We start from the raw sequence: 12102 nt of genomic DNA on the forward strand, positions 1-12102 counted from the left end.
TCTACATCAATTTCTTCTCTCTGGTACATTCACCCCATTCCCTGGTACTGAGACCTTTCAACTTCCTTTTCTCTCTTCCATGCAATGAACATTTATTCATGCTCTACAGATAGTGACAATAATAATCTTCTGCATGAGCTGACTGTAATGGCCTTGCCCAAAAGATAATGTACCTCCTAATCCTGATTTTCAGCAGTATGTTTGGGTGGCCAAGAAGGCCAATGGCATCCTGGCCTGCATCAGGAACAGGGTGGCCAGCAGCACTAGAGAGGTGATTGTCCCACTGTGTTCAGCATTGTTGAGGCTGCACCTTGAGTACTATGTTCAATTTTGGGCACCACAGTATAGGAGGTGCTGGAGCAAGTCCAGAGAAGGGCAACAAAGCTGGTGAAGGATCTTGAGACTAAGTCTTATGATGAGTGGCTGAGGGAGCTGGAGGTATTTAGTCTGAAAAAAAAGGCAGGCTGAGGGGAAACACTAGTGCTCTCTACAACTACTTGAAAGGAGGCTGTGGAGAAGTGTGGTGCTCTCATAAGTCACAATTAACAGGACAAGAGGAAGTGGCATCAAATTACACCAGAGGAGGTTTGGGTTAGATATCAGGAAAAGCTTCTATAGCAAAAGAGTTATCAAAGACTGGAAGAGGCTGTCCAGGGAATTGGTTTAATCACCATTCCTGCTGTCTAGATATGGTGCTCAAGGATATAGTGTAGTAGTGGCCCTGGCAGAGGTATAGAATGGTTGGACTTGATGATCTTAAAGGTCTTTTCCAACCATAGTGATTCTTAATTCTGTGACTCTTAACTAACAAGAGGTTACTCTATCTTTTTATGTAAGTGTAAACAGAGGAGTGAGAAAGCTGTAACCCTCAGAGCCTTCTCACAGACAGCATCAGGAAACTGTTACAGTGCAAAAGGAGCACACCAAACCCCTCTGCAGTGTGTGTCTGACTGCCATACCTTCTCATCAACTGCCAGACTAAGGCCAGTGTGAGTGTACGATTTCCTTCATTCAGATCCTGCCCAGCAATGCCAACAAGGGAAAACTTGGCTTGATTCTTTCCCAGTTCCACTGCATAGTTGCAGTTTTCAAGCTGTTAATGACAAGGTTGATTAGTGTGGTTATTACAAAAGAAAAAAACAACCAAAAAAAACCAAACCAAAAAATAAGAAGCCAAGACACTATGACTTCAGATTCTTTGGATCACCGAGACTAGGTCATCCTGGGCAAACAGAGGCTGTGGGCCTGTGTGATAACACTGCCAGCAGCCAGCTCCATCCCCAGAATACCATGGTGAGCAGTTAACACAGAGGGAAATGCTATACTTCATCACCAGGGCCCAAAAAACCAATTACCTTGTAAAATAGGGATTTATGGCTCACGGGTACCTCCATCAGCATGGCATGGCACTGAGATAAAGGATTAGTGTCCCAGTCAATATTTTAGGTCAGGTAATCACTCTGGCCTAACTGGATGGAATTACTCATCCTGATAGCTGGGAGAAAGCTTTGTATTTAGCAGCAAATCTGTGATCACTTCTTGAGGCATCTGGTCAAGACTGCTTATCATCACTGTCTTCATTTGATGCAGAGGGCAGTGATCCAGACAGCAGCGATTAAGCTGGTGCCATGTGACTCGCAGTGAAGATGCATTAAAATTAGTGACTAAGACAGCAGCAGAAGTGATCTGCAAATGCAGCTTCTAAATATTGATGTAAAAAGTGGCAAGTCTTTTCACTTTACAAATATTGTTCAGCTGTCAATGCAGCCAGAGAGTCAGATCTATGCTTCTTTTCCAGGATGAAAAAAATTATTCACTGTCTGGGGAAAAAAAATCATTTGATGTGCTATACTTGGGATTTGAGAGCAATAAAAGTGCCCAGATTGCTATTTGAAATTATATAGACATCCACTGGGAACAAGGAATCACTGCTGAATCTCCTCCAGCTTTTCATACCTTCTTCATATTGCCACCCAGCTTAGGATAGGGTGGTTTGTTCACTCTGTTCCAGTCTACTGGCACTTTGATCTTTTCATAGAGCTGGAAGATAACCAAGGCATCTGATAGGTCACTGAAAACAAAAAAGAAGATGTATCATTGTCCAAAGAGCAAAGAAAGGAATCCAACTAAACTATCAGTAGAGGTAAACTTAGTTTCCTTAAAAACAAACAAAAAGTGTATATTCTTGCAGGGTCAAAAAGTGTTTCCATTTTTGTAAGCAGTTTTCTGGTTGTATTTATCATCTGAATGAACAATAATATCTCCTCTTACCTATACAAGTGGTTTACACGTGGATTAACACCTAGGGAGTTCATCCAGTTCCTGAATGTCCTCTCTTCTCTTGTCTCACCTAAAGCAACAGACACATCAAACAACAGGTCTGTAAAACACTACACTCTAGCAAAATGCCCTGTGCCATAACTCTGATTTTACAGTACCCTGAACCATAAGTGCAGCAGACACTGGCTGAAAGATGAAATAAGTGAGCACAGTGCAGCAGGTAGTATTTCTTCATGCCTTATATATCACAGTATTTTGGCAGACTGGCTTTGAAATGTCTTCAAGGATTCAAGAGCAGCCTGTGCCTGAGCACAGTTTCACTGTGATGCTGAGAACAGACCTGAAGCTCAGCAAATGATCCATACAGTGGTGGCCCTGAGCCTAAATCAGAGCAAAAAGGCAGGAGGTTTACACAAGACCTAATTTTAAAACTGTATTCTAAATTAAGGGAAGGCCAAATCAACTCTAACTTCAACTAACAAGCACACTCAGTAGTCCCACAGACATCCCACAGACATTCCTGGTTTTAATATGCTGTGCACAGAACAGGTCCCCAAAATACCAGAAGCTACATGCAGGTAAGAAGCAGCCTCACTTTGCTGAGGCTGTTGAGCGAATGGTGCAGTGAAATGCTAGTACAATATTAAAAGTGGTTCCAACCACCATGCTGTCAAGGATGACTTGTGAAATCCCATGCAATCCACTAGCAATGTGAGCTAGGCATGCTAAGATGAAATTAGTAGGCTGAAGATGAGCCAGCAGTGTGCCCAGGTGGCCAAGAGAGCCAATGGCATCCTGGCCTGGATCAGGAGCAGTGTGGCCAGCAGGATGAGGGAGGTTATTCTGCCCCTGTGCTCAGCACTGGTCAGGCCACACCTTGAGTGCTGTGTCCAGTTCTGGGCCCCTCAGTTCAAGAGAGATGTTGAGGTGCTGGAAGGTGTCCAGAGAAGGGCAACAAAGCTGGTGAGGGGCCTGGAGCACAAAGTCTATGAGGAGAGGCTGAGGGAGCTGGGGGTGTTTAGCCTGGAGAAGAGGAGGCTCAGGGGTGACCTCATTGCTGTTTACAACTACCTGAAGGGAGGCTGTAGCCAGGTGGGGTTGGTCTCTTCTGCCAGGCAAGCAGCAACAGAACAAGGGGACACAGTCTTAAGTTGTGCTGGGGGAGGTCTAGGCTGGATGTTAGGAGGAAGTTGTTGGCAGAGAGAGTGATTGGCATTGGAATGGGCTGCCCAGGGAGGTGGTGGAGGCACTATCCCTGGAGGTGTTCAGGAAAAGCCTGGCTGAGGCACTTAGTGCCATGGTCTGGTTGAGTGGCTAGGGCTGGGTGCTAGGTTGGACTGGATGATCTTGGAGGTCTCTTCCAACCTGGTTGATTCTATGATTCTACATATCTGAAGGACACGAAGTCAGGTGAATGCATCATCATCTCAGAGCTGGGGTGCTGCGGCACAAGTAACCACGTACACTCTGCAGTTTCCTCACCTTCAATGGAGCCCCAGTCGATGTCCTGGTTCTCTGGCTTATGCAGGGCAGGGTATTTGTTGAACAAGTTGGCAATGAAGGCCAAGTTTAGCTTTGGGTTGCCCCGGACGACGTCAGTGGCTGTGACGAACTGCCGGCAGCCCAGCCGCTCCGCCTGCTGCAGCATGCACTCCGCTCGCTGCACATCGTCCTTCTCCTGCGCCACGGGAAAGCACAGCCCTCAGCCTCGCCCCACCGCCTGGCACCGCAGGCAACACCCGCACAGGGTGCCCACGTGTGGAGAGGGGTGTGAGGCTTTGGTCAGACTGACAGCTTTTCCCTTCCCCACTTTTACTAACGGCAGGTCTGTGTTTTCAAACAGGCTTTACCAGTCACCTCCCCATATTGCTCTTCCCGTCCTGTTCCATACAAAAGGGGTCGTGCAAACCACCTAGCTTGCCGTGGGACAGGCAAGCAAGCTGGTTTAGCATGCCTCAAGGCCAAAGTCATTTACAACCAGCAGCTGTCTGTGTTAAATGAAGATCCATGAAGCTAGCCTGCCAGAGAGCTGAAGGAAGGAGTCTTAAGAAGGCTCCCAACTTTGAAGGGGCTTTTGAGAGCCAGGGTGCCTGAGCGAAGACCTTTGCCTGATTACCTGTAATTTTACTATTAGAACTGCCAGCCCTATAAATGCTAATGAGGAAAAGCAAGTACACGCTAAACATATGACTATATTGCTCAACTTCCCTCCTAAATCATGCTAAATGTCCCCTAGAAGGCAGGGACAACCTAGGCTAGGGTACAAAATCAATGAGGGACATCTTGGCTCACACTCCCTCTGGCAGCACGATGCGCGCATGCTGCTGACACTGGTATCAGAGTCAGCCTGGGAGATTGCAGTGGGCTTGTGGGCCAGCACCATCACCTACAGCAGAAGCTGACAGGAGGGAAGACAGAGATGAGAATGGTCAACAGGCTGTGTCTCCTTTCCTCCACCCAGGAGAGTGACACCCTTCTTCGTGCCTTCAATATGCAGCTTAAATTTGCTGCACTCCTATTAGAGCTACAGCAAAGGTTCAAATCTCTGACTGTGTTGGATGTTACCCAAGACTTCCTAGCCTGGAGACCATCTTTGATAACACTTCTGTTGTATTAGAGCTACAGCAAAGGTTTGCCTCTCCAGTTTTGTTGGATGTTACTCAGGGTTTCTTAGTCCTGAGATCCCCTTGAAGTCAGTGCATTTATCACCAGCTATCTTGAATCTGTTGAATTGGTCGCTTGGAACAATTAAACCATTTGACTGCTTTAACTTTCTGAGCTGTGTCAGAGCAAGTCCTTGGAAAGTGGAGGCAAATGTTAACTTTGCCAAACAGTTTCAGCAAGAGTGTTGGGCTCTGAGACAGGCAAAGACTAGGGTTTTTTATGAGACAATACATGTCTCAATGTGACAAATGGGATAGTTGGATGAAATTCCCAAAGAAACATATTGAAATATACTTGTTGCATGTTAGAAGTTTATTGGTGTGGCTCAGTGGTTGTTAAATTTTCAATGGTAGTATCTAATGAGAGGCAAACCACATCACTGAGTTTGTTCAATGCTTTGATTTCAGATTGAGGGAGGTTCTCTTCCCCCACTACTCTGCCCTCGTGAGACCTCACCTGGAGTGTTGTGTTCAGTTTTGGGCTCCCCAGTTCAGGAGGGACAGGGATCTACTTGAAAGAGTCAAAGAGAGGGCTACAGAGATGAGTAAGGGGCTGGAGTACCTGCCTTTAAGGAGAGGCTGAGGTACCTGGGGCTTTTAGGTCTGGTGAAGAGAAGACTTAGAGGGGATCTAATCAATGTTTAGAAATATCTGAGGGCTGGGTGTCAATAGGGAGGGGACAAACTCTTCTCAGTTGTGCCCTGTGATAAGACAAGGGGTAATGGGTATAAACTACAGCACAGGAAGGTCCACCTCAATACGAGGAAGAACTTCTTTACTGCAAGGGTCACAGAGCACTGGAACAGGCTTCCCCAGAGAGGTTGTGGAGTCTCCTTCTCTGGAGACTTTCAAGACCCATTTGGATGCGTTCCTGTGTGACCTGAGCTAGATTTTGTGGTCCTGTTCTGGCAGGGAGGTTGGACTCACTCTCCAGAGGTCCCTTTCAACCCCCACCATCCTGTGATCCTGTCATCCTGTGATTTCTGAAATACAAGATTATGTTGCAATGCTAAAAACAGTTTGCTTGTTCTGGCATCCCAGTGCAACTCTGCTGGCCAGCAGTGCAAGCTGCAGACAGAAAATATCAGCATTTACTCCAAACTTATCTCATCTTACCCTTAATCCTGACATGTCAATAGTAATAGCTGGAATGCCTTCTTCATCTCCCTTGGGGGCAACTTGGTTCAGCAAATGGTAATAAGCTCTTGAGTCCTGTGACAGACAGAGAAATTAAAGGCAGGAAAAATTACATCTAAAGCTCAGGTTGTGCATGCCAGCATTCCCCTGAACAATGGGCCTGCATGCTTCAGTTTTATTACATCCATCACTGGCCACATAATTAAATTAATTAAGCTGGAAGCACTTAGTGATTTCTACTTTTTGCTGCATTTGCCAGATCTATTTCTTTCCTAAGCCTATATATATATACATGCTGCAGAATGCTCAACACATGACAAAATGCTATGTGTTGCATATAGAAAAAGGACAGCAATGATGAAGAGGTATTAGAATTAACTTAACCTGGAGATTAAATTAGAGACATAGAAATGCATACCTTTATAATGCTGTAGAAGTCAGGCTTCTGAACATTTAATAAAGAAAATGGAGAAAGATGATTAAAGCAGATTTCAAAGCAAGGCTGGAATAGTTATGGGAGAGAAAGCAGAGTTTTCAAGGACAAAAGTTAAACAACAGCATCAGCATCAGGCAAAAGGGTAGGAACAAAGCAAGGATTTAGCACATTGTGTCTTCAATCTTTAACAAAATGTAGTGTAGCTTCCATGTGTGGAAAACATTCATTTCATTTCAGAAATAATGCAAAGAACTGAAAACAAAAGTACATGTTAATGTCTAATGTCTACTAATTAACATACTCTTCAAGATATAGATTACCTGAACTACTTTAAACCTTATATATGTATGGTACTTCTCAGCATCTCTAAACAGTGGTTACTTGCAGCAGAAGTGAGTGGGGAGACAATTAGAGAATGGCTGTAAAGGATGGTCTCTCGACCTCCAAGAATGAAGCATGGACCTTGTTTTCCAGCTGTAAATATGGTAAGTTGCAGATGGGGTTTAGGCATTATAGTCCTCTCTGCAAGACCACAGAAAGATGGGAAAGTCTCCATTCTCTTCTCTTGACATGGATATTCTCCAGTCACCCAGTGACTGCCCAGTGAACCATAAACCTGGACAAGAAAAACTGTGTTGATGAAGGAGACTTTCAGACACTTTTGTTGCATTCCTATGATTCCCTGGTAGTTATTTCTGTGGTTCAAGTAAGTCATGGTAAATGACTTCTCATGCTTCGGTCTCTGATGAAGCCTACAACCAGGCATCTCCACAGCGGGGCTTTTCCCGTGCTATGAGGGGAGCAATCAGATCAAGTTGTGGCTGGTGAGGTTGTTGCACTGGCCAGCCCCTGGCTCTCCTGGAAGCCAGCTCAGACACTCTCCCTTGATATACCCATTACAGCCATCATGAAGTCCCCAGCACATTAAATATGCTGCATGGACTAGAAACTCAGTCTCGCAAGTGCCTCCCCATCTAGCTATATTATTTTGAATAGTCCCACTGAATTAAAACTTGCAGGAAAGTGCATGCAGGGTTGTAGGAAAGCTGGGACAGAGGAGCACATAACCCAGGTGCTGCACTGAAGGAAAGATCATGCTCTTCCCCTACACCTATGTGCTAGTTTGAAGCAAGCTGGAATGTTTTGGTAACAGAACTAGATAACAGGCTGTGAAATGAAAAACAATTGTGTCTACTTCTCTCACAGTCACGCTGAGAACTCTGGGAAGAAGAAGAAAACATTCTCCATTTTGTCTCTCACTCTTGCTTTTGCCTTAGACCTGGTCACATCTCATTAACCCTGCTCCTACTAACCTTGCTCCCTAACCTCTTGGCTGCACCTCTTTTCTTCCTGAGAACTGGGGTAAGGTTGAGAGGGCCGGGGGGAGGTGTTGGGGTCGTTTGAGAGCCCCTCCTGGGGATTCAGGTTTCTGGGAGGGGAGTTGTGCTTTTGTATTGTTTATCCTTTGTATATTTCTGTATATAATTGTATATAACTGTATGTATTGTAAATAGCTGCTTGTAAATTCTGCTAGCTGTAAATAAATTGCTTCATCTATATTCCCAGGGTCCGTCTGAGTTAGCTGGGGCAAATTCAAAAGTGTGGGGGGGCGGGGTAACCCCCAAACCATCACAACCTAGTTAGGTCTGAGTAAGGTACAGCCTTTTCCAAACCAAAGTCAGGTCAAGAGGCATTTAAGGAGAGCAATAGAGGCAGGGAACTGAAAATACAGTGGTAGAGTCTAATATGTCTTGTCCAGAGCCAGCAGCCATTCCCTTCCCGGGCATTTGATGTGCTGGGACTGGCAGTGATGACTGGGAGGTTAGGAGGAGGAGTGGAATGGTAAACCCCACTAAAATGATTTTATGTGCTTAGCTCCATGTGTCTGGCTGAGGGTTCGCAGCTGCTTGGATTGTTCTGATGCACAGTATGTGTTTGGAGGACAGCAATTTGGGTGTGGAGCTGCTGCTTTGTTATTCTTGGTCAGTCTTTCTCATACCTTGATATCTGTGCTGAAGTTGCCAACTTTGTTGCACCCCGCATTCTCCAGGTGGTAGTTTGCCCACCTCAGCAGCAGTTCCTCTGGAGACAACTTCATCAGATCCTCCAGGCTTTCTCCTTCTCTCAGAAGTGCAATCAAGGCTAAGCAGGGTAAAACAGAAAAATTACTGATATTGTATAATGTGATAGTACTTGTAGAGGAGAATGTACAAATATTTTCTCCCTTTCACACTTTGATACACTAGTTTCTAAAAGTCAGCGAGCAAAATTCAAGCTGGGAAATCTCTTCCACCTTTCACCAGCCTCACTGTAAAAAATTCTTCCTTATACCTAGTCTAAATCTACTCTCTTTCAGTTTAAAGCCATTATTCCTTGTCCTACTGCACCAGGCCCTGCTAAAAGCTTTGTCCCCATCTTTCTTGCAGGCCTCCTTCAAGTACTGAACAGCCACGATAAGGTCTTCCTAAAGCTTTCTCTTCTTCACACTGAATAATCCCAACTCTCTCAGCCTTTCTTCAGAAGAGAGGTGCTCCAGCCCCCTAATCATTGTAACCCTTCTCTGGACCCAGTCCAATAGGTCCATGTCTTTCCTGTACTCAGGACTCCCGAGCTGGATACAGTGATGTTTAGCACAAGAGTGAAAAAAATCAACAGAGACTTTCTGAAGCTCAGATGAAAGAAATACTGGAAGCATCTGAAAGTAGACAGTGGATTTTATGAGTAGAACAATATTAACACTGAAAGAAGCAGGCTGTAGGAATGATTCTTGTTGAGCTGACCATGGATTGATTTTTGAGTTAATGTTTTCTTCTTATTTTTTTTTTGGCCTCAATTATCATGTCACAAATACCAGCAATGTGATGATGATATTCACTAGGTGGCACAGTCAATGCAGAGGATGATCAGGAAGTCAGACAGAAAGAACTAGACAACAGTAATAAAAATGGACTGTGATTGAGTAGAGCTGTGTTCAGAGACATTCACTAGGGAATTAATATGAATAACTGCTATTAGCTAAAAGCTGATAGGAACAGAGGATGAGAATAACTTGAGTGTATCAGATGCCTTCTCAGCCACTCTGAGTCACCATGTGATACAACCAAAGGAAAAGCAAACATGGTACTGATGCACCCCAGTACTTCCCATAGATGCTGGGATGCATTACTACCTTAAAACCATGTTCTCAAGGGCTCACTGGAAATAGAGCATCTCAAGTGACAAAAGGTGAATTGCAGCTGAGTCAGCTGCAGGAAAGGGCTCCCAGGAAAAGGGAAAAAAGTCTGAAAAGAAACCAAAATGATCTTGGCTTGCCTACCCCAACAAACAGAACTCTGAGATGAGAAGTGAAGGAGAGAATAGGAGAAAGGGGGAAATAGCTACTAAACAGGCTGCCTACAGAGGAATGGCAACTGGGAACTCCAGAAACTGGTGGCTTGGGTAGTTAAAGGGATAGAAATGTGCAAGGGCTGAAGCAAAGATGGTAACACCTGCATGGTAATCAGAGGAGTGTCACACTTGAGTGGACTATCCAGAGTTGCAGAGAACAAAGCAAGAAGATGAGGTGCTGTGTGGATTGCATGTACACAATCACTGCACCACACTGAAATGGTTTCATGGATAAACTTGGCATTGGTGAGATGTGTGGAGCACTCTGCCTGTCTGGGGCTCCCCAGTAGAAGAGAGGCATTTGCAGACTGCAGCAAATTCAGTGGAGGTAAACCAAGGTGGTTGGGCTGGAGTATATGATAGTGAGAATAGGGTGAGAGAACTGGGCTTGTTTAGCCTGGAAATAGGTCTGAGAGGGGAACAAGTATTGTCTTCAATACCTATAGAGAGGCCAGAGGTGTATTTTCCTGGTATGCACAGCAAAAGGATGAAAAGTTACAGGCACAGTGTGCAGGAAGGGGGAATTCCAGTGAAACAGATTTTAGAAAAGGAAAAATGACAGCAAGAGTGGAACAGTCTGCTCAAAATGCCCTGGAGAAGACCTTGACCAGTCTCATCTAACCTAGGCAAAGGTACTGCTGTGAATGGGTAAGTGAATGTCTGACCCCCCCCGAGGTGGACCTCCAGAGGATCCTTCCATGTTTTTGCAGTGCTGTAATTCTTATTTCACAAAGAAAGAGGAGATGTTTGCCAACCAAAAGCAAGATCAAAGCTTCCTGAATGTGGTGCAGCATTTTCTTATCACAGATTTAGTGCCAAAACACCAGTATACCTGGGTGTAGACCATAAGCCAATAAGCATGAAATTAACTTGGAGAGGAGACTAAGGGGTGACCTCCTTAATGTTTATGAGTATGTAAAGGGTGAGTGCTGAGAGGCTGGAGCCAGGCTCTGCTTAGTGATGCCCAATACAGGGCAAGGGCCAGTGGATGGAAGCTGAGGCATAGGAAGTTTCATGAACATGAGGAAGATTTTTTTCACTGTGAGGATGACAGAACACTGCAACAGGCTGCCCAGGGGTATTTGGAGTCTCCAATTCTGGAGATGTTCAAAACCTGCCCAAATGCATTCCTGTGTGATCTGGTAATAGTGATCCTGCTTTGGCAGGGGGGGTGGAGGGGATGAGCTTTTGAAGTCCCTTCCAGTCCCTAAAACACTCTGTGATTTTGTGACTTTGCATGGTCCAGACAAGCCTACAGACAGCCTTGGATTGTGGAGTGCTGGAACTTGAGAAGGGCATGGGAAAACAGAGCAATTGATAAGACAGGAACCAAATACTTGAAAAAAATTAGAGACCTTTATCCTAAAGATTGTTCATTGGTAAGAGAGGAGCACAGAAATGAAGAATCATACATACCTTCGTTCCTGCTGATCTCTATGTCAGCAAAGAGCCCAATTTTGATGACTTGCCATAAAAGACCCAAAACCAGGTATGGTTTTCCTTCTTTTAAGTCTTCAGCTCCAATGTTAACAACATGGCACCCAATGGCTGAAGCAGAGTTCAGGGCCAGGTTCAGGTTTTCCTAGGGAAAGAAGAGATTTTCAAATGATGCAGTAAGTGGAGAGCTGAGTATGTAGGAACCAAATACAGGAAACTGTAATTTATCACACAGATTTCCAATTCTTCACGTGAATGTAATCACTGCTGGCATGACACAAAGATCTGATTAGATACAACATACAAAGAGACAGAGTGTAAATTCTCATAAGATAGAAAAATTGGAGGATTTCAAATTAATTACCTTTTGTCCACTAGACAGCTGTAAAAGGGTTAAGTTAAAGTGGAAATAATATTGATCAAATCATGTCTGTGTGTGACAGGGATTGATCTGAGCTGCATCACTAAGCTATGCTGCTGACCAAAATGATTAGGACTGAAAAATGTTGTGTACAGCATAAAAATCCAATTTAATGGCTTCTGAGCTTACTTGAGCCTAGCTAATGTTCCATCAAATCAGAGTAGCTGAAGGCTAAACCAGGTTAGGTTCATATCTATTCTATACATCTATTTATGTTCTGTATCCAGACACACAGATGCCATTCCTATAAAAATATCTCTCTACATACAGCTGTGTGAGAAACCCACTAAACTTTGAAAAGGTAAGAATCAGCTGTTTTGCCCAATTTTTAAATCATACCT

General features: G+C 44.5%; 1 protein-coding gene across 3 annotated transcripts in view; it reads right to left on the reverse strand.

Annotated features, from left to right (window-relative positions):
• LCP1 (lymphocyte cytosolic protein 1) overlaps positions 1–12102 on the reverse strand; it is a 51743-nt gene that overhangs the window by 5813 nt on the left and 33828 nt on the right. For 2 of the 3 annotated variants that reach the window (XM_064175269.1, XM_064175260.1), the window contains exons 7-14: positions 11320–11485; positions 8516–8658; positions 6499–6525; positions 6060–6155; positions 3763–3958; positions 2272–2350; positions 1957–2071; positions 960–1093 (exon numbers count right to left, since the gene is read on the reverse strand). In XM_064175269.1, the coding sequence (XP_064031339.1) occupies positions 960–1093; positions 1957–2071; positions 2272–2350; positions 3763–3958; positions 6060–6155; positions 6499–6525; positions 8516–8658; positions 11320–11485 (956 nt within the window). The remainder of the gene's footprint in view (positions 1–959; positions 1094–1956; positions 2072–2271; positions 2351–3762; positions 3959–6059; positions 6156–6498; positions 6526–8515; positions 8659–11319; positions 11486–12102) is intronic. The other variant, XM_064175275.1, reaches the window with a different exon arrangement.

This window comes from Pogoniulus pusillus, chromosome 3, assembly GCF_015220805.1.
Source record: "Pogoniulus pusillus isolate bPogPus1 chromosome 3, bPogPus1.pri, whole genome shotgun sequence".
Taxonomy (NCBI): Eukaryota; Metazoa; Chordata; class Aves; order Piciformes; family Lybiidae; genus Pogoniulus; species Pogoniulus pusillus.